General features: G+C 43.0%; 1 protein-coding gene across 5 annotated transcripts in view; it reads right to left on the bottom strand.

Moving 5' to 3' along the window:
- The window catches only part of Ptdss1 (phosphatidylserine synthase 1), a 63,394-nt gene extending 36,210 nt beyond the window's left edge, over positions 1-27,184 (bottom strand). For 2 of the 5 annotated variants that reach the window (XM_074068880.1, XM_074068879.1), the window contains exons 1-4: positions 26,859-27,184; positions 14,310-14,401; positions 3,272-3,316; positions 343-467 (exon numbers count right to left, since the gene is read on the bottom strand). In XM_074068880.1, the coding sequence (XP_073924981.1) occupies positions 343-467; positions 3,272-3,316; positions 14,310-14,401; positions 26,859-27,037 (441 nt within the window). In that variant the 5' untranslated portion in view covers positions 27,038-27,184. The remainder of the gene's footprint in view (positions 1-342; positions 468-3,271; positions 3,317-14,309; positions 14,402-26,858) is intronic. The other 3 variants (XM_020172217.2, XM_074068878.1, XM_020172216.2) reach the window with 2 other exon arrangements.
- Positions 27,185-27,426: the final 242 nt, after the last annotated feature.

Raw genomic sequence — 27,426 nt, 5'->3', positions numbered from 1 at the left:
GAAAAAAAAAAAGGGCTGGAAGTGTGGCTCAAGTGGTAGGGCACCTGCATAGCAAGGCCCTGAGTTCAAATCCCAGTACCACCAAAAAAAAAAAAGAAAGATTTTAGGCACAAGGCTATCTATACTCTTCTTACAGTGCACCTCTGCTTTGTGAGAGGATTCCATGTCCCTGAAGTGTATCACTTTTGAAAAACCATGCAACTCAACAGCCCATGTGGAGATCCAGGTTTTAGCTATCTATACAGGAAACATGGAGAAAGAACAGCTTAAAATGTGACGTCTACTACCTCCCACACCCAAGAGTGCGACAATTTCTCTACAGGGCCCCTGCCAAATACATACCATGATGTCTGCTTCCCTTGTGGCATATCGAAGATTTGGATCTAACCAGTACATTAAGGATTTGACCTGGTCGAAATTCAGGAATAGGAGGAAGACCAGGAAGAGGAAGTAGAGCACGCTGAGTCCTGACAGAAACAAACAAAAAAAACAGCTCAAGTTTAGCAGAGAAACACAACGCACATTAGACTTGAAAGGCTTCTTGTCACAACCTGCACAACTATTGCAACATAACCGGTTAAGAACTCTGTCACAGTCAGGAATTATGGGGAAGGGGACTGGGGATTGAACTCAGGACTTCAAGCTTGCTAGGCAAGTGCTCTACCACTTGAGCCATGCCATTAGTCTCTGTCTCTGTCTCTGTCTCTCTCTCTCTAGTGTTTTAAATGAGGGAGTGTGATACACAGTCCTAATTCAGAATGAGAGAATAGTATTTGAGCCAAGCCTTAAAAGACTGGCTCCCAAGGGATGTGTGAGGTGGACATGGGGCGCACACACAACATTCAGGCAGCACAGTGAGCATGTGGCCAGGTCCCTGAAGAGAGAAATGTCTAGGACCTGATATGTGGCACGGGTGATGGCAGAGAAGGGACTGAATGAGTGGCACTGAAGTGATAGGTAGGGCTCGGGGAACATGGCAAAGATGTCCAATTTCCTTTTAAGGTAAATGAGGAGGAAATAAGATAATGCAGGTAATGTCTTACGAAGTCGACTCGGTAGACTGGACATGGGTCAAGTTGGGTGTGGACACCCCAGTCTGCGAGCCCTATGAGGTGCCTGGGCCGTTGATCCTAGACTGACCCTCCATGTGAGCCCTTGAAGGCATCATTTTATTGTCACAGCACATCATAATTGCTATCCTAATTAACCACACACCAAGTAATACATTTAAAAGAGGTAAAAGCCTGTGCTTTGCATTTCAGAAGGCTCTGAAAACCAACTGTGAGCATTGTCGTTTCTTTCTGTTGAGCCTGTTAGAATTAAGATGTTGATAAAGGGCATCTAGACACATGATCTTGGATCACAGCACCCCATCCAAACTTGGCTCAGCGGTAATCTCCGAGGAGCCGTTTCGGAGAAGAGGATGTCTGTGGCTGGCATGAGACCCACAAGCGCTGCAGCACAGGCCTTCCAGTGGGACCTCTGCAGTCCTCAGGAGCGTGCAGAGGCTCAGGAGGAACAGAGCCAACCCACGGTGTGCATCCCACGGCCAGGAAACACATTTTAGGCACATTGGTATGAGAACTGCCCTATGTTTGCACTTATGCACTGCCTGTTACAAAATTTCACATCAAATGTCTATCCGCTACACCCTTCTAAAAAGTATGATCCTTTTGAAATAATTATCTTAAGCAGAAAGAAATTGTCTGTGGTATATATAGATGCTCTTAAATTGGAGCTCTCGGTTGGGTTTTGGGATGTGTAAAACACTGGATAGATAGTATATGTAAAATTGTACAGATTAGGGAAAGGTCTATACATCTCATCAGATTACTGAAGAGCCTCATGTTTCAGAAAAACTCTCAGGTAAGAAATAAAACTGCTCATTACTGAAACAGAAAAAAATTCTGATGTGCCCAACTGGCTGAAAATAACTTATAACTTGAAGCAGCCGTGTTAAGTCCATGAGGTAAGCACAACCAGGACTATCCTTTTTAAAAACATAAGCGCCTCACGTCACTCACTGCTCTGGGAAAAACCCTCCTGAGATTTCCCAGTGCCCTTTGCACCCACATTCCTACTCTGCCTGGCCCACAAGCCCTCGATGCTTCTGTCTGTGCTGGATTCCGTGATCACTCTTGTGTATTCCTTCTTGTCTACTAAACGCGGGCCACATTGGCCTGAAATACCAAGTTCTTTCTAGCTGTGGGGTCATTTTAGTAGTCTTTGTGTTTGCTGGAATGCCTCTCTCCCTCAAATCGCTGCATCCAACTTTCCTTTCTTTGCATCCAACCTTCAGCTGAGCCTCCCTCCCTCAGGCCTCTCCTCATTACTCAACCTAAGGCAGTCGTCCAGTCACTGTCCCCTTATCCAGGTTTGACTCACTGCCTGACGCTTAGTGACAGCTGATCATTTTTGATTACTGACTTGCTTAATAGTTTGCTTACTACAGCTGTTCTTGTTCCCCTGACTGGAAGGGTGGCTCTCAAGGGCAGGCTCCTGTATATCTGGTCCTCCTTGGTGGCATGTCACACAGTCACACTCAATGAATAACTGCTGAGTGAAAAGTTCACCAACAAACTCAGAGATGAGCATCTGAAGGATGCTCAGGCAATCTTGGGGGGGACAGCGTGGTTAAAATACAAAAAAAAAAAAAAAAAGCACATAATCTTCAGCAAAATATCCTTTTATCAGGGCCCTTTTGCATTTTTACACAAGATTACATTTTTCCAAACCTCAAAGTCAGATATCCTAAGTTTTGAAGATTTATTTTAAATCCACTCAGATGATTTAACTTTTTGGACCACAAAATCAAGTCAAAATAAGATAGCCAGCTTTTATATGTTTATCAATAAGCTTTAATTCAAAGGAGGGCTCTTGGTCTCAACTTGTTTCCTTTTTCCAATTTTCTTCTCATTCACAGCACTGAAGAGATTGAATTGCTGCATTTTCATTTCCTCCTGCATGCTCACGAGACAAGTGTGCTCACGGGATGCATCTGAGCTTTAACTTGCAAAGGGCAACATGAAGGTGTGTAAAGGAAAACAGGCAATACTTGCTTAAGTGAGGTCTTGTGCACCCGTGGAGTGAAAACAGTTCACGTGGACGAGAGAATTTAAACCATCAGCAGTAATTTACTTGGTGTCAAAGAAATTTAAAAAAAATAAAGGTTAAAAAAAAACTATAAAAGTTTAATTGCAGATGATATAATGACATAGAAAAACAACTTTTTTAAGCGGAATATATTTTTACATCTATTAATGGAACTCACCAAAAACCATTCTCCACAAAGCTGGATGAGGTCGAGTAAAGGGACCTGCAGGTAAACGTGGAAAGTTAAGAATGGTTCAAAACACAGAAGAAGAATGCACTGTGCAACATACACACGCATAACAGAAAGCTCTCTACTGGTTTTTCGGCCACATAAGCACTTTGAGGTCAAAGTCAAGGTTGAAATATTTTACCCACATTGTAACAACTATCACCATGACCATCACAGGCTTTGTCCTTAGAAGTAGAAGCATAATTTCCCATGGAAACAATGTTGTAACCTTGACCAGGTCACCAGGCTGGCCTTTGAATGCGTCTAATACATATTGTGTCTTCAGAAGGAAATCTTCCAACTCTACTGCTCGAGCCAGAGAAAGATTCAGGACAGCCTAGAGGCTGTGTGTGTGTGTGTGTGTGTGTGTGTGTGTGTAAGAGAGAGAGAGAGAGAGAGAGAGAGAGGAGAGACAGAGAGAGAGAGAGAGAGAAGGAGGATGGGGAGAGGGAAGGGCAGAGAGAGGGAGGGTAGGGCAGAAGAAGGAAGGAAGGAAGGGTGAGTCAGAAAATAAGAGAAGAAAACAAGTGGGGAGGGGAGTATGGAACCCTAGGAACACACTAGAACAGCGGCTTTTGATCATGACTTGTGATAACAAAGTATCTGTAACATGGCAACCCAGTTCCAACACAGATTTCTCACAAGTAAAACAAAAGTTTCACAGGACAAAACTACACTTTCTCTTCTACTGAAGGTGGAAGAAGAGGAGAGGAAGAAGGAAAAATGGAAGCCAAAAAGCCAATTAGTCAGTTAGCTGGGCCTTGGCCTGCAAATCAATTTACCACTGACCTTAAGGTTTCAACTCACAAATACATAAGAGCAGTACTCTAGGGGGGCACCTATCCCGTTTGGGGCTCCCACCCCCTTTGAAGAGCTTCCTTCACTTGGGAGAACTGGCAACATTACGGGGAGACACCCGAGTTTGTTTCCCATTTTCTATAGCTTGGTCTTCAGTTACACCTGGGCTACACTTGAACTTGGCAGCTGGTGACAAAATAGGAAAGGATGCAAAGTATGCAGAGCTCTCGTCTCTCTGTTTCTCCAACCTTGGTCAACAGAGGCAGAATCCCACCTAGGATCCCCTGGAGACCATGGCAGTGATGGTTCCACTAGAGTTCACTGCAGAAGTGACAGTGGGGCAAGACACAGCCTATGTTGGCTGGGGTTTCTGTCTTAGATCAATTTTGGATGTGAGGCTTGGTTTCCGAGCCTTCTTCCCTCTATGAGCCAATCCATAGATAATCCTTAACACGCTCTGTAGCAAGCAGTCAACTTGCAACCTTGAGTTCTGTCTGAGGCAAACATTACATTGTAACTTTTATTCTGGAATCATTCTAAAATCTAATATATCTTCTCAAAAAGATTGCATTGGAATATATTTTAACTACTTTCTTTTAACAAATTAAGTTCAAGTGAAGAAAATCAGTCACAAGTATCCCTCACCACCCAAGTCTATTCAGTTCCTGTGTTCAGACAGTAACAGCTCAGAAGGTGAGTTACATTCATGACAGACTTGTATGCGTTTGGTTCCAGAGTTGTGGATGGCAGGAAGTAAGAGCTTGAATGATGAGGGCTTTACCAAAAAAGTGTATCCAACTCTGTTCCACTTCTAAGGTTTTTTTTTTTTTTTAAATAAATTTTTTACTAGGATATATTCATTATACAGGGGGAATTCATAGTGACAATTCTGATTAGACTTATATTGTACTTTAGTTACATCCATTGTCTCTCCCCCTAAACCCCTCCCCCACCCCAGTGAAAGCAATTGCAAGAGGTTTCTTTGTTCTATTTCATATAAGTATATGAAGTCCATCAACCATATACCCTCACCTTAATCTCCTTCCTTCACCTTCCTCCCTCCCACTAGTACCTCCACTTATAAGTTCTGATAGTGAGTGCTCAGAGAAGAAGGAATACCTATATTTCTTTTTGATCACTTGCTTCTTTCTCAGGAAGTTACAGTGAAGCATATAAATCACTTCTAGGTAATGCAACACGGTTACCTTTTGCCAGAAGTCATTTGGAAATGATGATTAAAAGTGCCATGTTTTATTTTCTCCAGTGAAAGCTCTTTTACTGATGTGTGGCTGCCTGCCCTACAAACATTACTTCAGCATTACCACTGAATCAGCCTTTGGATATAACATGGGACCGACCACAGTTTTCTCCATAAGGTGCAACTCTAAAATTTTATGGCCTATTATTTGGCTTGCACCAGAATGCTGTGTCCAATCAACACTCAGCCATCAAATAAACAGTCATTGTCAAGGGCAATTATAAAGTGGACAGCACTTTCCAGCGCACACACTAACTTGACACTCCTGTACACATGAATGTTCTCCTGCCGACTCAGTGCCGAGGGTGCCACCATCTTCCCGCAGCACGGAAGCAGGCTCTGCAGCATGAGGTACCTGTCCTGGGCCTCACGGCTGACAGGGTTCCTCAGCAGTTGTCAGGTTCTACTCTGTCAGCAGGCCGAGTGGTGCAGAGTGCCTGGTGCCTCTAAGGCATAAGGAGGGGGACTGGGGGGTGGGGGAGTCCAAGGTTTGAGCCAGGAGTGCAGGGGAAGAGGATGGAGGGGTACTCTAGGGGAGGGGGATGGTGGTGAGTAGAACATGCCCTAGTTCTATGTGGAATCCATAAGTAACATCAGAAAAAAACAGGAAAGAGCAGGGAAAATGGTAGGGAGGACTGGAGGTAGGGAAGCCTGGAGTGATGTTAAGCCAGAGAATTACCACAATCTTTTGTCTACAAAAGGTGAGAAAAGGCCCTGGGATGTGAGGGGTTTTGCAGTAGTACTGGTGATTGAACTTGGCCTTGCACTTTCTAAGCAAGTACTCTACCACTTGAGTCTTTCTCCCCTTCCTTTTGCTTTTAGTTTTTCAGTTGGGTCTTATGATTTTTGCCCAGATCCTCCTATCTCCACCTCCCAAGTAGCTGAGACCACAGGTATGGGCCATCACGCCCAGCTTGTATATTTAGATAGGGTCTCAATAGCTTTTTGCCTAGGATTGCCTTGGATTGTGATCTCCCTGTCTCTGCTTCCTAAAAGGCTGGGATTACAGGCATACATCACCATGCTTGGCTGAGCCTTGAATTTTTTAATACAGTATTTTAAGAAGTACATTCTTAGTAGCATTACTCACTAAAAGTACCATTTACTCTCAAAGTAATAGTAATAGTGGTAAACAAAATGAGTGGAGGAGGAGGCTGGCCAGTTTTTATATTATGAACCTTGTACCTGTGCGTGCCAGGTCACCACGCCTGGCTTTAGTGAAGCCACTGCTGATGATCCTAAGAATGCAGGGGGATGCAGGAGGAGCCCCGCTTTCTGTAGCATCCACCTGCCCATGAGATCATGGCTTGACTTACCAGAAACAGTTAAACCTATGAAAATTTAAGTTCAAGGGACTAAAACTTAGGGAAGTGTAATTCTTCTAACAAAACTCAGAAGCTGTTTTTCCAACAGTGACACATTTATATCCTTGGGCCAGAGGCCCCTGGCAAGCCCTCCTAGCAGCCTCTTCTCTTGACCATTACTGTAAAGTTCAAAGTCTTCTAGGAAACAAGAATAAAATTGTCTCAGTACATTTTAAACCTTAGAAAAACATTATTATTATTATGCCTCAAGAAGGTATGACCCGTGTTTATTCTTACAATGAACAAGTACTAGTTTAATTTCTTGACTTGCAATAAGGTTTATCTTTTTTTTTTTCCTCGTTTATTCATATGTGCATACATTGTTTGGGCCATTTCTCTCCCCTTCCTCTCCCTCCCCCCAAAAAACATTATATTTTAAGAGAAAAAAAGTATTGGAGCAGGAGACAGAATAGTAAAAGAGGTTTTTTGTTTTTTAATTTGGAAGATGGCAAATCTTCTAGATCACTTTCAACCATCAAGAAGCTGTGATCAGACCAGGTGTGGTGGTGCACTTCTGAAATCCCAGTATGAGGAGGGAGATGCAGGACCACAAGTTTGAGGCAATCCTGGGCTACAGAGCAAGGCCCTGCCTCAAAACAGAAACAAAAACCAGCAAACAAAAATTGAGAAAACAGCAACAAAAAGATGCAATTAGCAGGACCTGAGCTCAAAAAAGTGAAATGAGGACACAGAAGAATAAATGCAGGAAAATCAGGAAATGCCACTATTCTGCTATCCTCAAGACACATGTAAGAAGTGTGGAATGGTGCTTTCTTACAGACAACAAAAAGGAAAACAAAAGCTGACTTTGGTTAACTTCTTTCTTGGCTGTTTCATTACCTAAATGAACATGTATTTCCTGAGGAGTGGCTGGGGGACAGACATGGGTACACTCAAGGCTGGCTGCCTTGAGTAGGGTGGGGAGAAAAGGTCCCAGGGCCCTCAAAAGCTGAAGGGCCTACCAGAGGCCGCCTGCTGAAAGAGGTCTCAGTGAAGAGCAGACTCCAACGGGCTTCTCAGGTTCCCTCCTGCGATGAGGTGGTATAGTTAAAATTACACTTGCACTTGATGGTCATTTGCTTTACTGGGATGGAAGTAGCATTGAAAACAATTTTTTAAAGGAGCCAAAGGTGAAAGGAACGTAGAAGAGAAGGAAATGGCGGGAGAGAGGAGGCATGCAGTATAATCCCATTCTCTCCTTCCCCTGGTCTTACAGGACGCAGGAAGGGGCCTTGGAACCTAGCCTGCCCTGCCCCCTTGCTGATCATCAGAGGAGGATTTGTGAGTCTCCACTTCTCTCCCAATTAGCGCTAAACCCATGGAAGGAATCCTAGTCACCAGCTATGTCTCTGTCAATACATAGCTATTCAACATCTACTGCTCTGCTGTTGGAGATTCCAGTCCTCAGGACTGGCTGGAAAAGAGGCATATGTCTCAATCCTAGTCAAAGATGTGAGAAAAAGCAGATTAGCGGGGTGCTGGGAAAAGTTTCTTCACTCTTAAATAAAAGACACAGGAGAACAGAAGAGTTCTTCTGTTAGACACTGCACATTGTTCTATGTCTAGCTCAAGAACATTAGGACAAAGCCAAACATGGTAGCACATGCCTGCAATCCAAGCTACTCAGAGGCAAAGGAAGGACAATCTTGAGTTTGAGCTCAGCCCAGACAAAGGTAGGAGAGCCTGTCTCAAAAAACAGAAACAAAAACAATAGCGAAAAGGCTGAGGTGTAGTTCAAGTGGTAGAAGCTTGCCTAGCACGTGCAAGGCGGTGGGTTCAATCCCTAGTCCCTCCAAAAACAAACAAAAACAAAAAACTATTAGGACAGAAAGGTCTGGGCTGGGACCACCATGCTCAAGATGGGAGAAGAGAAAGAGTGTAAACAGCCTGGGTTTTCACATGCCTCTGAATTAGCTGCTGAATGAGCCAGGCTTGAAGCCATCCTCTCTCAGAACATCTTGCTATATAAGAAAGCAAGTTTCCCTTCTAGCTTAAGTGATTTTCAATTACTTACAGCTCCATGCACCCTGACTGCTAGAAAATCTTTCAGAGAAACTAAGTCAAGGGACTTCTTTGTTATTTAGACTCTACACAAAGAATTGCAAGGCCCCTCCCATGGGAGTTGGCAATTCTACCACACAGGTGGCACATCTGAACTCACACATGCCAGATGAGACACATGGTCAAGATCAGACTTAGGCTGATCCCCACACACGCAGGGCAACCTTCATAGGTCAAGGCTAAATGCCAGAGAAGTTGCCAAAAGGGTACCACCTGGGTGTGCTGCCCACTGCAGGTGCTCCCTAACACTGCCTTGGAAGGAGAAGGCAAGTCTGGGCTTCCACTCTCCCTGTGCATTTTCAGTACTTCCTTTGAGAATGGGTGCCAAGGATGGGGAGGATAGAAGATAAGGTGATGAGACTGCATCTCCCACCCAGAGAGGCAGTCATTGATGTCATGGTTCCTGGAAAGGCCACAGGTCTGCAGGCTGGCTCTGAGGTGGCCACAGCTCAGGAGCACCTTTTGCCAGTTGCCCTGCCAGCTATCCATCACCTCCACTGGCACCTCCTAAAGCTGCTCCTAAATTTAAAAATAGCTGAGAACATTCTTTCATGTAGAGAACACAGTTCTTCTAATCTTATGTTAAGTGTGGATACACAGATCTTTACAAAACTAGGTAAACATGATCTGTGTGCTATGTACACATGACTTTAGGAATTCCTCTAAGTTTTCCATTCCCAGACATTATGGTTTTTGTTTTTTGTTTGTTTGCTTTTGTTTTGTTTTGTTAGCAGTACTGGGGTTTGAACTCAGGGTTTTGTGCTTGCTAGGCAGGTGCTGTACTGATCGAGCCACGCCACAGCTCCCTTTGGTTTTTTGTTGTTGTTTTGGTTTTAGTTATTTTTCAGATAGGCCCTTGCTTCATGCCCAGGACTAGCCTTGGATCTCATTCTTCTACCTATGACTCCCACATAGCTGGGATTACAGGCATAACCACCATGACTGCACAATAAGGTTTGTTCTTTCAAAATTCATGTTGAAATTTGCTTATCATTGTGGTTGTAATGGGGGAGGGGACCTTTGAGAGGTGTTTGGGAGCTGGGTGTGGTGGTACACACTTATAATCCCAGCATTAGAGAGACTGAGACAGGTGGATTGCCAGTTTGAGGCCAGCCTGGGGCACATGGCAAGACCTGGTATCATTTGAAAGAAAAAATAAGATAAACAAGAGGTGCTTGGGTCATGAATGTCTTTCTCAGAGAGGAGCTGGTTAACTGTCATGGGTACAAGTGAGATCTTCCTCTTATGGGACTGGATTAATCAGTTGGAAGCAGGTTAATAGAAAGCAAGGTCACTTCCTCTATTTTCTCTTCACGTAAGCCTGTTTGCCCTACAGACTATTACACCTGATGCAGCCACTCAGTCTTGGACTTCCAGCCTCCAGAACGGTGAGCCAAAAAAATCTTTTTCTTTAAAAATTATTCAGCCCGCAGTGTTTCGTCACTGTCACATAAAGTAGACTAACACACCTGACTAACCTCCCAGCTCCTACCACATAGTACTGAGCTGCAATCACCCTTTTCTACATGTAGCTGAAGTCTTATCTGTGGCAGTTTCTGCCACAGGTGTTGGCAGAAAGGGAAGGGTTCTAAGGCAGTAGAGCGGCGAAAGGAGAAAGTGGGGAGGCTCAGTTCCCCTTGCCAGCTTCTGCCAGTCACGGACCACACTTGGGCAACAGAGGAGCAAGGATCCAACTGTCACCTGCCTTCTGCAGGTATCTGAGGCATACTACGTGCAGAACAACTAAGACCCAGCTCTGGGGAAAAAGAAAAGCCAGAGACTAACAGACAGGAAGAAAAACGGACAGTGACAGACACATTTCCATAGGAAGACAGAGGCAAACACCACACAATGGACCTGACGGGAAATATGAGCTGAGTTACTTCAAGGAAGGCAAAGGCAGAGCCCAGCACCAGGCTGACATCGAGTGGCCAGGTGACTCCAAGGATGACTGGTGGCCATGGGTTTCGGCTTTCTCATTTGTAAACTGAGCAGGCTGAGCTAGATGAGCACTAGATGGGTCGTTCCCTCCCCCGATCTTGTATAGATCCCCAAGTCCACACAGCCAGGATGAACTTAAGATTAAAAGCACACACGATATAAGCTTACAGTTCTATTTTTCCAAAATCAAAACAACAGCACAGTCCCACCATGAGAAGTCACACAGGTTAAGAGAATGTTGGAGATGAGAGGACTTCACAGGAAAATGGAGGAAAACCAGCAGAAATAACAAAATGTGCCTTCAAATACAAGTACTGGAGGTATCTCTAGTGCCTGGGGTAGCTTGAAAACATCTGCAAATGATGCACTACAGAGGGCATGACTACAAACAAGGCCACTGAGAGACTCATCGTTTAGACTCCTCAAACCTCCAAATGGCTCTGGATTCAGAAACAACAAATTAGAAAAAGCAAAAAAGAAACCTTCAAGCCATGAAGAAGTGACCACTGAGAATCAAGCAGCAGGTAACAGAGCTAAGGAGAGGGAAGACTGGAAGGACAGACCTGATTCCTCTGGGTTGATATTTCCTGACCATGTATGTATGCACTGTGCTCAGGCAAGGAATAAAGGAGATAGGACAGGGGCCACAAGAAATAAAAAGCAGACATAAGGGCACAGATAAATGATGACATGGTATTCAGCAATGACAGAACTAAGCAGCAGACCTTGCCAGGATACAGAGGGTGAGAAGGATAACCTGAGTCACCACCACCTGAATAGTCACCTGCTCACATTTTTGAGGCTTTGGTGGTGGAGGGATGAACTCCTTGTGTTGGTATCCAACCTGAGATAGAGTTCACGATCTCCTTACTTGGAGTTGTATTCTTACACTACCATTGTATAAAAAGCTCGGATTGCAGAGCTGAGGGTAAACACTCACAGCTGGGTTCTGTGACACTACTACATGGAACCCTAGAAGGAAAGGATAGGCTGCAAAGTATCCAAGCTGTCCTGATATGCCTAAAATTATAAGATTTTGTAGGTTGGAGATGGGAGGGAAAGGAAAGTTGGCGGACAGCCAAAGGCTGTTTGACAGTGGTTTTTCTTAGCAAATTCTACAGCAGGTCAATAATGTATATCTTGTCCTCATTATCTCCATGACTGTGCATTATTGGAGCCATCACAGAAAAGCCAAAGTACACTTGTCATGTCTGCAGAAGGGATGCAGGTTTTCATACAGAGAAAGGTTTTCATTAAGGTAAATTTCACATAAAATCTTGAGTGGTTGGAAAGTTCAACTCAGCTCCCAAATAACATGGCCTGCTAGGATAATTCACTCTTCAAGAAATTGTGTGTCATGGTTTCACTGGCTCAGTTCCTATGCTACCAGCAAAACTTGCTACGTTCTTATAAACATGGTGCTCCCCAAGAGAAGCAAAACAATAAAACAAAATTCTACTGCCACTATCTTGGGAAGCCAGAAGCCCTTGCCATGGAACACTTCCGTTCCATATGAACGTTCCATATGAACGTTCCATATGAACGTTCCATAACATTCACAGTACATCTCCCATGTTACAGATCATAGTCTCCAGAGAGGCATGCGATGAGATCCAAGAGATAATCTTGAAGCCTGTTATTTCAAACCTGAGTAGGTTTCAAAATATCCGAAGTATATGAGAAATAGGATGCAGGAGTAAGCATTTAGAAATGGTTACAGAGAACATGTACAGAATATTCTAGAGAGAAGATACAGAGATTAAGAAAAATAATGCAACTCGGAAGGGGCAATTCAGAGAAAAGGTACGAGTTAATTGGAAGCATGGCTGAATACCACACTTGGTTTCTCTTTTTTTTTGGTGAGACTGGGGTTTGAACTCAGAGCTTTGCACTTGCAAAGCAGGTGCTCTACCACTTGTGCCACATTTCCAGTTCATTTTGCTCTGGTTATTTTGGACAGGGAGTTGCTCAAACTATTTCTCCAGGCTGGCCTTGAACCATGATCCTCCTGATCTCTGCCTCCCAAATAGCTAGGATTATAGGTGTGAGCCACTGGTGCCTAGCCCCAAACTTGTTTCTTTAAACAAGGCTCTGCCTCATTCTCTCCAAAATCATGATGGGGGTGAGAGGAAGTGGGAGATTCACAGTAATAATTATCTTTTTCCTGATAATAAAAATTATTATCCCAAATGTACAATCAGCAAAGTTAATTGTGTTAGAAGGTTATTTGGGACCATAAATTATTTAAGTAATACTCATTACAGCATTGACCCTGTCCTTAGCAAAAAAAGAGTAATAAGGGGATAGGACTTTGATTACATGATAAGGTGAGTGCACACAAGGGAGGTATGAGGATAGGTAGGTAACCCCCCCCCCGAAAAAAAGATAGCATTTGATGTCCTCAATGCAAAGGAACTAATGCAGAAACTTTAAAGCAACAGAGGCCAATAGGAAAAGGGGACCATGAACTAGAGAAAAGGTTAGTTCGAGAAGAATCAATTTTGAAAGTAACCATATGTACATGGAAGCAAAACTAGGAATCTCCCTGTATAGCTGTCCTTACCTCAACTACCTCTGGTCCTCCTTATTAATGTTTATATTCTCTCTTCAACAAAATTGAGATAAGGGCAAAACAGTTCCTGCTTGGAAGCGAGGGGCTGGGGGTGAGAGGGAAGGGGTAGGGTGAAAGGGAGGGGGCAGGGGAAAGGGGGGAGTAATAACCCAATCATTGTATGCACATATGAATAAAGGAAATTAAAAAAAACCATAAAAAAAAACACCCCAAAAAAACCAAACCAAAACAAAAAAAGAGTAACAAAAGTTGAGCACTGTATAGCTCAGCAGATAATAACTAAAACAGCAACAAGAAGATCTGGCAATTCATCAGTCACTATTCATAGTGGGCTGTGGTTTCAACATGGGGTTTCCCCCCAAGGGATCATGTGTTGGAAACATGGTTCCAGCATGGTGACATTAAGAGGTGGGATCTAGTGGGAGGTCGTTGGGGGTGTTGCCCTCAAAAAACCTAATGTAGTTCTCTTGGGACCGTAGCTCTCACCAAAGAGTCACTATAAAACAACAAATCTAACTTCTAGTCTTACCATGTGATCTCACCTCTTGTGTCCTCTCCCACCATGAGGAAACCTGCCACAACATGAAGCCAAAGGGACCTTCACCAGAGCCAGAAACATGCTGTTTGGATTTTCAGCTTCCAAAACTGTGAGCTCCATAAACCTCTTTTCCTTATAAAGTACACAGCCTCAGTTAGGTGCTTTGTTATAGCAATGGAAAACAAAGTCATATGGAGTGTTCAACATGTATGAAAGCTAATTCCTGTTGTCACCATTCTGTAGAAGAGAAACTGAAGCACTCTTAGCCTAGGGGGCTTCCCTAGGACTTAAAGCTAGGAAGTCCACAATGTGCAGTCTGCCTCCAGAGCCTGGGCTACACAAAACAAAGGTTATTATTATTTTTTTCCATCTCCAGTTTCATCTGCTGGATGACTTGCATGTCAAAGAAGTCAGACGGGCACAGAAGTATGACAGCACATTATATCATCACTTACCATTGGGGAAAGCTAACACGCTGATGATAAGAAAGAAGAAAACTACAGAGAGGATGCCTTTCCAGATGTTGTCTTCTGGAACACGGTCATCCCTGAAAATAGAAAAACAACAGTGAGAATTCATTTTCACACCTAAACAGTAAACCAAAAGGAACAAGCTTTGCGCGGTGTAAACAATTTTGCTGAGCCAAGTCCCTGCATACACTATTTACAACTCACTGCCATTTCCTAAAATCACAAACCTCACAATAAAGTCCAGTTCTTACTAGGAAGACAGTTCAGGGGCGGGGGTGCAGCTCAAGTGCTACTGAGCACACCAAGCATGCACAAAGCCCTGGGTTCAATCCCCAACACCGAAAACAAATAAACAAAAAGACAATTGGCAACCTTCACTCCAACACACACTCACTTGGACATGCATTTGAGAATCACTGTTCTTTAAAAAAGAAAGCAAACAAAACCCTACAATGTCAAAACACAAGGTTTATTTTGGAGAAATGTCTTTTGATCTGAAGAATAACTGAAGATGACCTTTGTTGATACAGGATGTGGCAAAGACATTTTTCAAGAATCAGAAAGAAGTATCAGATTGTAAGGAAGAAGGCACTGCAATGAGATTATATCATCTATTCTTAAAATTGGGCAGTTGGCTGTCTAAAAGGATGCTTGAAGATGGGGTGGAAAGGTTAGATAATAAGATAGAGTACCAGTAAAAAAGTTAAAGAGAAAACAAAACATGAGGTTTAAAATCACATCCAGAGCAAAAGAATTTAAAGAGAAAGGAAGAACCCTCTTCCCATGCTGGTCATTCTAACGCAGTATCACAACATCGCCCTAAAACCCCAGTGGCTGGAATAACCCCATTTGTTGGTTTGTATCACTTGTCTCCCCTGTAAGTAGCGTACTTCTGAAGCAGGGAAGTATTCATTTCTGTTCTCAGAGCCTGGAACACACACAAAACTCCACAGGTATCTGTGGACTTCTTGCAGATTAGGGAAAATATTAGTTGTGCAAGACCAGAGAAAATTTCCCAAATGGAAGTTCACATTGACACTGGGGATGAACTAGGGCTTTTTTTTTTTTTTTAATTTATAGTTTACATTAAAAAGAGTCTAGTAACACATTTGAGTCTCAAGAAAAACAAAAGCAGGAAAACAGAAATGTAAGCCAAATAAGGAAAGAAGTCCTGAGTTATTGATAATTACTGGGAAGCTTGGGAGCATTTCCGTTTTCAAAAATGCAGAATGCATAGGCAGAAAATGTTGACACTAAGACTAGCAACAATCAAGTAAAAGTGATCAAAGAAGTTGAGTTTGTGTAGGGAAGGGATGAGTGAAAGTTTTCAAAAGACAAATATTAAGCATTACTGAAAGGAAAGAAAGAGATTCAATCAGCTTAAAAGAAACCCATGTTTGCACAGAAAAACAAATCTAGATCATCAAAAAATATGAAGAGGCGTGGAATGAAAAACAATAAATTAACTTCATTAAAAACAGTTCATTTAATACTAGCTTCTGTTTAGGCAGCTAAGTTTCTGCACCCGATCAAACAACATTTAGAGTCATGACAGGATTGAACATAGGATCTGAAAGAAGAGCCGTACAATGTTTCTTAGATCACTATATGCACTCAAATGCAGGAACAGTGCTGCTACCTTCGTAGTCAGATTACAAAACCAAACTAGAAAATCAGGACAGACTTCATGGTCAACAAAGTATAGTTTTATTTTAATGGACACCTTAACACTTGACCATCTGCCCAGAGGTTATAAATATGGACCTGAAAATGCCAGCCTGGTCCTGACAAGGGTACCTGCAATGCTCTGGCTTAATCAGGGAAGTTCCATATTGGATTTCCAGGAACACAACCTTCTCCTTCAGACCAACTCTGCATTACTGATACTGATAGTCATGGTGGTCATCGTAACAGCTCCTGGTTATCAAGTATCTGCTGTGCACCAGACACTCAACGGGCAACTCAACGTTATCTCTAAGTGTCACAATGCAACATGGGGTATTATCAACCGCATTTTCCAAATGAAGTAACAGCAGCCCAGAAAGGTAAGCAACTTGTCCAAGGCTACACAGGGTAAGAAGTTGCAGAGTTGGCATTCAAAACTAGGTCTAGGGACTGCAGGCATGGCTCAAGTGGTAGAGTGCCTATCAATTGCAAGGCCCTGAGTTCAAACCCCAGTACCACCAAAAAACTCAGCTCTGCTAGTCTTGGAAGATGATGATCTTTCCCCAATGACAAGCTCCCTCATTAGAAGATTATCTATCACCTAAAATCAGTGTAAGTCATGTTAGAGGCAAAGGATGATAGGAGAGACTTGGACAAGACACATGATATGCAAGTTACAACTCAGAAGCAAGGCTAAACGACTATTTATGGGAAAAGAAGGGAGAATCTATAATCCACACTTTATGCCAAAATACATTCTGGATGACTGAAAGAGTTTAAGGGAAACTATATATCTATATGCTGGAAAACTTAATAGGAGAATCAAAAACAAACAAACAAAATAGTCAACAATCTTAGAGTGGGAAAAACTTTCTGAAGTACAGCACAAAACCCAAAAGTCAGAAGGAAAGAAATCAGTAGATCTGCAGAGCAAAAAGAAATCAGTAACAAAATCCAAGACAAAGTGATCAACTTGGGGGAAACATTTGTGCTTCATATCAAGACATGGGCTAATTCTTCTAATATACAAAGTACTTCCTCCAGAATCAATTAACACAGCGGACATAGCAAAACACACAGGAAATGGGCAAAAGATACCAAGATTGTTGACAGGGTGTGAAATCCTATGGCTCTCAGACAACTGAAAAGACAGTCCACCTCCCTCTTGGAAAGAGATGAACGAATTAAAACAACACTGAGAGACCATTTCTTTTAATCTACCTAATGACTAAGCTGGTGAGGATCTGAAGAAATTGGTAAATTGGCACCCCTATACACTGTTGGTAGTTGTATAAATGTAAACCTCTTTTATGGAGGGCAATTTAACAATGTATTATGTTTACAAATGCATACACCCCGTGACTCAGCAATTCCATTTCTGGGAATTTATCCTTCAGATATCCTCTTATTTATGCAAAAATATCATATGTATCAGGGTGTCCATTACAAAATTAAATGTATTTACAAGACTGGAAACAAGCTAAACATTCACCAAAAGGAAACTGAATAAATTTTGGTCTAGGCCCAGTCCAACAATATAATATAAATAAATAAGTAAATAAATAAATAAATAAGCAAATAGAATACTAGCGAGGGGTGAATATAATCAGAGTACATTATATACATGTATGGAAATACTATGATTTTGTACAATTAATTATGGTAATAAAAATAAAAATTACAGTCTAATTTCACAAGGGGAAAACTAGGCAGCCATAAAAAGGAGAAAGGTTTTTTTGTGGCTAGTAAGAGGTATAATTTTTTTTGGAGGGGGATGGTACAAGCGTGTGAACTTAAAGCCTTATGCTTGTTAAGCAAGTGCTCTACTGTTTGAGCCACACCCCAAGTCCTAAGAGTTATAATTTTTATTGGCATAAATTAATCGTACAAAGGGTTTTATTATGATACATATACACAATGGCTGATCAGGTTCACCCCCTCTATTACTCTTTCTTAATCTCTAATCCTCCTCCATGCCTTTAAAACGGCTTTCATTATGCTATTTTCATAAATATATATATATATAATGTATTCACCCTGTTTTATCCTCTTTTTCCTTCACCCGTGAGAAGTTTTTATGAATTAACTGTTTCAGAATAACTTAAGAGATATTGTGAAATAAAGAAAATTGAAGGGCAGATATAATAAGCAAGCATTTGTGTACATAAGGGGACCTATGTAAGGGGATATAAGTTACAGTTTGTGCTTACAGAGGTACAGAATGTCTCTAGACCTCCACTTGAGGAAGGGGACACCGATTTTCTAACAAACAGGAAAACTGAGGGGCTGGGACAGAGGTGTGCAGGGGAAACCTCACCACATACCCTTTGGTATAAAAAATTTTAAATAAGTCAATCAGCAAATCGTTCTCTATTTAAAATTACCAACTATTCACAATGCTCGAAAACATATACCATCACTAAATTCATAAGAACTTGAGATCAATAATAAATAAGAATATAAAACCCAAGTCGAGCATGGTGGTATACGTCTGTAATCCCAATACTCAGGAGGCTGAGGCAGGACGAGGTTCGAGGCCAGCCTGGGCCACGCAGCAAGTATGAAGCCAGTCTAGTCTACACAGTGAGACTGTCTCAAAACAAACAACAAAATAAAGCCAATGACACTACAATTGTGCAATTTGTAAGCAATTTTGTTGGAAAGAATCAAGCGGATGGCCTAGTTTCAGGGAGAAAAAAATGGTGGGAAAATAAACCCCGGAACTCTGAAAAGTTGGCCGTTTCATATCTGTTTAATGAGGAAAAAAAAGTATCAAAGATAGACAAGTGAGGTCTTTAAATAAACTAAGAGATCAAAATATTGTAGCCAAAGAACAGGGAGTGGGTGGAAGAGCTTAGGACCAGAGCTGCACCTTCACATTCTAGTATGAGTTTCTTGAGCACAGAGAGGGTGCATTTACAGCACGGGGCACAGCCCTTCTAAGTGGTGGATGCACAAAATAAACTGAATGCTGCCCAACATCCCTGCAGGTCACATGCAAGTTGAGTGCACAGGACTACGCTCTAAGGCCTAGTGTAAGTCCATCTTTTCAAAATGCCAAATGATCCAGGGATTTAACCTTGCACTGAAATGCACAGAAATTTTCCAAAGTTAATCATGAAAAGGAACTTGGCTACAATGGCCACACCAGTGACCTCAGAAAACCCACTTTTAGTGAGAAGAATCATCTCTATGAACTCCATGGTACCCCGTGCCTCATTGGGCATGCTAGTCTTTGCGTGTGAACTTCCTCAATCTTCAGTAACAGCCTAAAGTGGGAAATGACCAAATTCTGCATTTTACTCATGAGTTCTGGCTCCAAAGTGCAAACTGTCTCCTGTGCAGGCAGCCAGACAGTGCAGTGACAAGGAGAACGGGTTGGTGCCAGAATGCCAGCTGTGTGACCTTGGGTAGACTGCTTAACCTCTCAGAGTCAGTTTCTTCTCAGTTAATAGTTCCACCTCACAGGGTGGTGGTAGAACTTAAATAAGTTAACACACGTACTTAGAACAGTACCTACACAGAAGTGTCCACTCTTAATCATCTGCAGCGGCTGAACACTCTTCCTTTTTACACCCACTCATTCCTTCTTGTGGTTAGTGCCTGCCATTGCATAGGGTCTATGCTGGAGGCTGAGATGGGCAGTCATGGCCCTATTCTTGGATCATGATGCGAAAGACAGCCAGACAGTCATTATCTTAGAACAGCCTTGCCCCAAAGGAAACATTTTTGATTTATAGGAACTATATAACATGACTAGCCAAATAATATTAAAAAGCCCTAGTTGGGGTGTTAGCATGCAACCAACTGCTTTCCTGAGGTCAGTGTGGTTCCTACTTCTCAGGAAAGATCAGGAATTGTGGACCAGGCTGCGCACTCCTCACCCTGACTTTTCCTGGCCTTGGGAATCTCACTCTGCTCTGCCATTTGCTTTATAGCAACAGAAAAAGAGAGAGCACCTCTCAGCTCGTGACTGTGATGCTGTGCCAGCTCCCTGACTTCCTCCCTGGGTCTCCCACAGCTCCTGGCCAGAGGCCTTGTCTGTAGTACCATATGCTTTCCATAGAATCAAGGGGAGGGCACAGAAAGGGGCATTTTTTCCTGAAGGATGAGGAAAACAAAGCTCTTGGTGTATCCTGTCCACAGCCACACACACAGGTGGCAGGGTTGGTGCCGGGGTCTTGGAAGACATGTCCCCTCTACTAAAGTTTGGGTGGGGGTACTCCTGCTATGTGTCAGACACAACAGTGCTAACAATGAAGTGTATCTGAAACAAGACTGACATTTCACCTCCAAAGGACACAGGTTCCCACCCGGCTCATCAAGGGACCCAGGTGTCCAGCATAATGACTGGCACAAAGAAAGTACCTGCAATACAGAGAGTGACAAAACGTGTTAGATGACATGGCAGAGTGGGCCAAATGACTCAGGTAGCATGAAAGGGATTGCACGCTGAAGCACAGAGTTCACTGGCAGTGACTTTCCTGTCCCCTGCAAAGGGTCTCCTGCAGAGGCCTACTGAGTCCACCATCAGGAAGTACCTAGATCTTAATCAGGTTTTCAAACACCTTAATACCTGTGGAACGCTGCTTCTAAGAGTACAGGGAACCACCCAAAGAAAGAATATCCTGGGATCAGAGAAAGTATAAGAAAAGTCCTCAGTTAAAAAAAAAATGTACTCTGTGAAGAACTTTTGGACTCAGATTCTGTGCCAGTTTAACAATGGATATCTGGGGGCAGGGAGGAGACTTCAGGAAATCAAGGCAAATAATCCACTCACTCGCACTCTTTGGACAGGTCTTCCTGGGTGCAGCTAGGCAGACAAGAACAACTAGCATTTATCATGACCACTAAGTCTCCTAGGCTAACTGGCCCTCGCCCCCTCCCATCTTCTCCTCTGTTACCTTTAACATGAGTCCTTGACTCAGACATCCAGGATCAGATCTAGGAGACCAGCCACTATTAAGGATCTTCTCTCCAAATGGAAAATGTAATCCTGGGTTACAAGGTAAATTAATATCAACTAGCTTTGATATTATCTTTAACACCATATTCAATTTATCCTAAAGAAAGTTATAAACTTTATAACGAATTAATGCTGAGATCCCAACAAAAGGAGAAGAATGATAGCTTTTTCAAACTCTTATCAGATAAATGATTTCTTGTGTTCCATTCATTCAGCATTTACTGGGTGCCTATCCTGGCCTCAAAAAATTGACATACTAACACATATTGCACTATGAGAGATACAAGAATAAAAGGCGTTTGGACGTCTATATTGTGCTTACTGGAACATCAGGAGAGATGTCCAAGGGAGGTACCATCCAAATGGGCTCTGCAGGGTACTATGGGCTTGAGGAGTAGGCAGGAGGCACAAGGAGCTGCTTTCCAGGGAAAAAGACAGAAGCACTCAGGGACCTGGGTGCAGGTGGGGTGAGGAGTGCAGCTGAAGTGGACCTTCCCTATATGGAAGACCTCAGAAAGCAGCTTGTACTTTCCTACAGGTGGTAGATATCCAGTGACTGTAAGCAGGGGACAGGAAGAATTACAATTTTGTCCTAACAGATCCCGAGGGAAGCTGTAGAGGACAAACTGCAGGGAGATACAGTCAAGGCCTGGGAGTGTGCTATTCCAAGGGGTTACAGTTACTTGGAATGGAGGGAGGAGAACAGCTCCCGAAGCTTAAAAACACATTAAGACTTGCTGAAGAGAAGGTAGATGGTAAGAGCCAGGAGGGCAAAGACCTGGCCTAGGTGGAATGGGGACTACTGAACTGTTGAATGGAGTTGGATGGGATGCCAGGGATGAGGAAGCAGACCAGGCTTGCTGGACTAGTACTGGTTTCTGGATTAGCTGAGAAATTTAGAAATCTGTAGCAATAAGGATTATAATCATCAGATAAATTGTATTTTGCTTCATAACAGAATTTATACCTGTAATACTAAACAATTATCTGAAAGAGACCAAGTTGAATTAGTGCTTTTTTCTCACAAATAGTCTGAAAGGAAATTCCTGGCTGTATTATCTCTCCAGCGTAAGGTACCATCTAAGCCAAATAAATACCTGAGTCACCCAATTGTCTGTCTACTCACTACAGACCACCCCAAAGAAACATATGGTACATTTTCCCCTTTAGTAAGTTTCTAATCTTATTAGGGACATAAAACATCAGAGATGAGTATATGAAAAATATTAAAAGATGCTTCAAATCCAATTTAAAAATATGATTCAAATAATAACTGAGGAGGACAAAATAAAGATCAATGTTAAGTGTATATCAAGTAGAACTGAACCGAACTGAACCTAACAGTGCTCTATGTTTACATCCAGGGTTGATTTGACCCCCGTACACAGTCAGTATAGATGATCAATTAATATTGCTGGTGTCAGGGAATAAGGGTTTCAGGGCTTCTGATATGCGCAGGGAAAGAACATGACGTACATAAGAGAACTGGACCAGGACAACTGAGTCAGCAATATCAGGAGACATTTTCTCATGGGTATGTCCCATGACAGAAGGTCAAAAACATGGCCCAATGATAAGGCGACAAACTGGAGTTTCAAAGCCAATGAGGGAAATTAAATAAAACCTATTATTAAAAATTATAAAAACCAAGTAACTCAAATAGCTGTCGATTTCCTCACTCTTATCTGTCTCCTTAGCGCCATACCAGGAGAAAACCAGCATAGCCAAAATGAAAATCACTTAGGTAATTATATTCTGAGCAGGAGGTAAAAGTTTTACTTGCCCAGTTTGGCTGAACAATTAGCATATGCCTACACATCTAATTTATAATTTATTCTAAAATGTGGCAAGGCAAGCTTTTCAAATCTTAGGGAAATGATCAGGTAGCACTGACACTTTTAATAACAATGACAGGAATGGGAGAATGAAATACTATGCTTTAATAATGAGTCGGCCTAGTTGTTATTTGTATCAGTCAGTTTGCAGCACTATAACAAAATACCTGACAAAAGCTACTTATAAAGAAGAGATTTATTTAGCTCATTGCTTGGGGGAGGGGCTCAAAGTCCAAATGGCATAGCACAGGTTCTACGGTGAGGGCTGCTCCTTCACTGCATCCCGTTATGTCAAGGATAGCAATGGTGGGAGCATGTGTGATTATACCCCAAGAACAGAAGGAGAAGGGCTTGCTCCATTTATAACAACCCTCTGGTGAGGAGTCAGGAGTGCCTTAAGAACTACCGTCCAAGAGCACACTCCCAATGACCTCATAATCTCTGACTAGGCCCCACTTCTTCAAGGTTCCACCACCTCTCAATAGTACATTGCTGGAACCAGGCCTCCAATCACAACAGACCCTTGGGTGACATTCAAACCATAGCGCTAACAAGTATAAGCTCCTCTAAGACTTCCGTACAAAGTATCCAATCCAGAACCCAGGTACAAAAGTAGTACTTTTTTTCTCATACTGGTAATATGTCACCCCAAAAGTACTTTCTTGTTCTCTTAGACAATTAGTATATGCAAAATAAACTTTAAGGTACATTTTAAAATTTTACTGAAATAATTGCATCGAACAGTTATCTAACTAAAAATCCTTATAAATAAGTTGCTACAGGTAATCATTATGAAAGAGCATAGAATGAAAATTTTCATTTAAGAAGTCACTATTTTCAATCATTATGGAGAGGTATCATATTTCAAAGTGTCACAAATTATTATAAAAGTGATCAAGATACAGTAACTACTAATTCTATTAATGGTGCCCATCATTTCACATAAGGTGAAACATGTTACTAATTAGTTCTTCATTATCTGAGTTGGCTGTTTATGAAATTAGCATAAGAAATAAATTTGTTATCATTTTTGGAAAAGGCCACAGCCTGAGGTTCAGGTTATGATGTTTCTATTACTTTTGACAGGCTATTAAAATTCACACTTATTTCTTATCCTTTCACTGCTGCAATGTGTCAACTGTTTTGGAATATGGCATACAAGAGAAAATTCCAGGCTCAATTGAGTCACTCTAGGTGGAGTGGCTTAAGCTGTAAGAGCACCTGCCTAGCAAGCGTGAGGTCCTGAGTTCAAACCCCCAGTGCCTCCCAAAAAAAGTAAGATTCCAGAAGCATAAGGCTTTCAATACTAGAAGAGAAATCTATTTTGAATAAAATTCAAATACAATACAAAATACAAATACAATACAAATAAAATTCAAATACAATACAAAATACAATAAAATTCAAGATAAAAGGTTGAAACAAACTGCTCATTCTTGCTTCTCATTATTTAAAATAAAATAGTATTAATTACTTTTCTCATTTCCAAAGTAACTCTCTCACTAACGTCATCATTTTGAATCCACATGTAGGATGAAGTTAAATTGAAGTTAATGTGACACAAACATGTATGTTATCCAGTGTCTGTTTTTCCTTTTCCTCAGTTATCCTGTACACTATATCCTCACTCAGTAAGAACTATAATTTAGAAGGTATTAGCATACAACAAAGTCATGTAATGGTAATGTTTCCTATGCACTTACTGCTTGCCATGCACTAAGCTAGACACAGGTTATCTAAAAGTGAGTTTAATCCTCATGCCAGATAATCCTGTGAGGTAATGTACTGGTATTTTTATTTTACATACACATAAGAAAACTGAGGCTTGGCAGAATTAAATGGTCACACATATATTAAGTGGTAAAATCAGGTGACATGATGAAGCGTTTGACAGTAACTATACTTAGGCTCAAGACTGATTTCTCTCCAAAGCTAGAAATACAACTGGTTAGAGACTGTAGAATAGAAGACCTGATCTGCACCAAATTAGCAGACTTTATAATAACGGAAACACTACCCCTCGGTTATTAAAGAGTGAGTAATGGAGCCGGGTGCCCGTGGCGCATGTATGTACTCCTAGCTACTCAGGAAGCAGAGATCGGGAGGACAGAGGTTCAAAGTCAGCCCAGGCAAATAGTTCGCAAGACCCTAGCTTGAAAAACCCTTCACAAAAAAAGGGACTGGTGGAGTGGCTCAGAGGTGTAGGCTCCGAGTTCAAACCCCAGTACCACCAAAAAAAAAAAAAAAAAAAAAAAAGCGAGTAATGGTTAACTGTGCTTTGTACCTTTGACAACATGTGCAAATAAACACATAAGAAACAAGAGTCAAATGGATGATGGAGATAAGGAAAAGTGTGATGAAAAATCTGAAAATTTGCAATGATTCCCAAAGGAGGCACCACTGGCACTTGTGTGCAGATGTGGAAGGGCAATTTAGTCTTTCTTGTACAACACGGTCCCATTGTACCTACAAGTTTACACCATATGACCTAGCCTTTGCCCTTCCCTCCACTAAACACAAGTGTCCTCAATACTTGCGAAAACACACCCCAACATACCCCTACTTGACCCCATTTTCCCCTGACCCTGATTGAGAACTATGATGGTTGGATAAAAGTATCAGGAGAGGCCAGATGTGATGGCACATGCCTGTAATTCCAGCACTCGGGAGGCTAAGAGAATCACTAGTTCAAGGCCAGACTGAACTACATAGATATCTGTCAAAAAAAAAAAAACAAAAAAACCCCAGAGAGGAAGGGACATTAATTGTGCGTGGTACTGCTCTGAGTGCATCCGCACATTATTCATTTAGTCATCATAACCCTGTATGAGGTAAATACAGACCTAATCTCCATTTACAGTGTGAACCTTCATGTTCAGAACATGATTAAGCAACTTAATCAAAAATATCTTGTTTTGAAAACAACAGTCTGCCTCCAAAACTACACTACTCTAGGTTCATCTTTTAAGCCATAATGGTGTGGTAGGCATGACTTCCTTTTCTTTAATGAGCTTGATTCAGAAAATGTAAATGGTAAATAGAAACCAGGATGTGTATGTTCTTATGAACCAGGGATCCATTACTCCCTGGTTCGAGTACAGGGTCTAGAGTCACATAGTGTGAGTGGGTTGGGCAGCTCCCCCAAACAGTTATCTATTACAAGTGCTTAGCACCGGAGTGTACATGTTTTCAAGGGATAAAAGAGTTGTGTTCCCTTATGTGAGGTTTATGTATTTTGTTTAACACATAGAGAGTTCATAGGCACCAGGCACTATTATAACTGTTTGGCACTGTCTCATTTCTGCACGCATGTCAGATGACGACAGGGCAGGGTGTGCCCTGTGTGATGTGTCGTGGGGCTAGTGCCTATACTGCCCAGTGCACAGGTGATGGACATAGGCTGCATTGGATGGGAGAGGTCTGCTGTGAGTGTGTTTCCAGAGCTGGTTTTTATTGTGGTGCAGATGGTAATATCTGAGGCTGGAGAAAAGGTTAAGCTAGACGATTCCTGTGCAACGCGCGCAACGCATGTGGAAGGTGCTGCACGGGAAACACAGTGTTGTACACCTCACATGGGCTGGGCAGTGCTGGATATTGGAGGAGTTTCACAGGCAGGGATCTAGGTTATGTCCCGGGCCTGTGTAAGGTGCCCACAGGCGCTGTGGTGTTTTATGTGTGCAGTGCTGTCTGCTGAAAGTGGTGCATACGAGATGATTCATGCGGTGCGCCTGAAACGCACCGGGGCTGAAGGGGCTGCAGAGCTCGCCCGAGTCATGACGTGGGTAGAGAAGTGCTGAGGGCGGGGGCGGGGGCGGGGGGGGGGCGCTCGATCACACTAGGTGACCCGCATGTGTGGCTGTGGCACTGGATGGAGAGGTTGGGTTGGGGGCTGGGGGGGTAGGCTCGGTGCCAGGTGCAGGAGCTGCGTGGGCGGCGGGTCTGTTGGCTTGAGTGTGAACCAACCAGCCCGCTTCCTCACCCTGGGCCACCCTCCCCGCCACCGCCGCCCTCATGCCTCTTCCCGTTGCCTTCGGGCGCCCCACCTCCCCATTCACTGTGCGGCCTCACCTGGTGAAGGCGAAGTACATGAGGCTGACGATGGTGAAACTGAGCAGAGTGATGGTGTGCGGCCGGTAGAAGAAGTCGATGGTGATGTCCTCCACTTGCTGCTCGTTGATCATCCGGAAATGCATCTTGTAGTTCACATCATCCTTGCTCAGGGTCCGGCTCCCCACGCAGGACGCCATGGCCCGCCTCCCCGTCCTGCCGCGGCGGCGGTGGCCCCGGCCCGCGGAGGCTGGGACCCCGGGGGTGACAAGCCGCAGCAGACGAAAAGGCGGACGGCGGGGCCGGGTCTGGCGCCCAGCAAAGGCTGAGAGCGGAGGGAAGGACAGGCGCGGGAGGGCGGGGTCGCGGCGCCACCAACGCGGCCTGGCGCGGGGGGCGCCGTCGGCCGTCCCCAGCTGGCCTGCGTACAGGGGCATCTTTAGGCACTCATCAAACCTTCGGTCTCCCAGTGAGCGCGGCTGGAGGGACGCCACGGTCGATAGAAAGGCATCTGCGGTCCCCGGCTGGCGCTTTCCCCTGCTCGCAGCGCGCTCTCCCCCCGCGCGGTTGCCAGATGGTCTCGCCCACT

This window comes from Castor canadensis, chromosome 3, assembly GCF_047511655.1.
Source record: "Castor canadensis chromosome 3, mCasCan1.hap1v2, whole genome shotgun sequence".
NCBI lineage: Eukaryota > Metazoa > Chordata > Mammalia > Rodentia > Castoridae > Castor > Castor canadensis.
The sequence above is the reverse complement of the archived record's forward strand: the minus strand, read 5'-3'. Positions and strand labels throughout refer to the sequence as shown.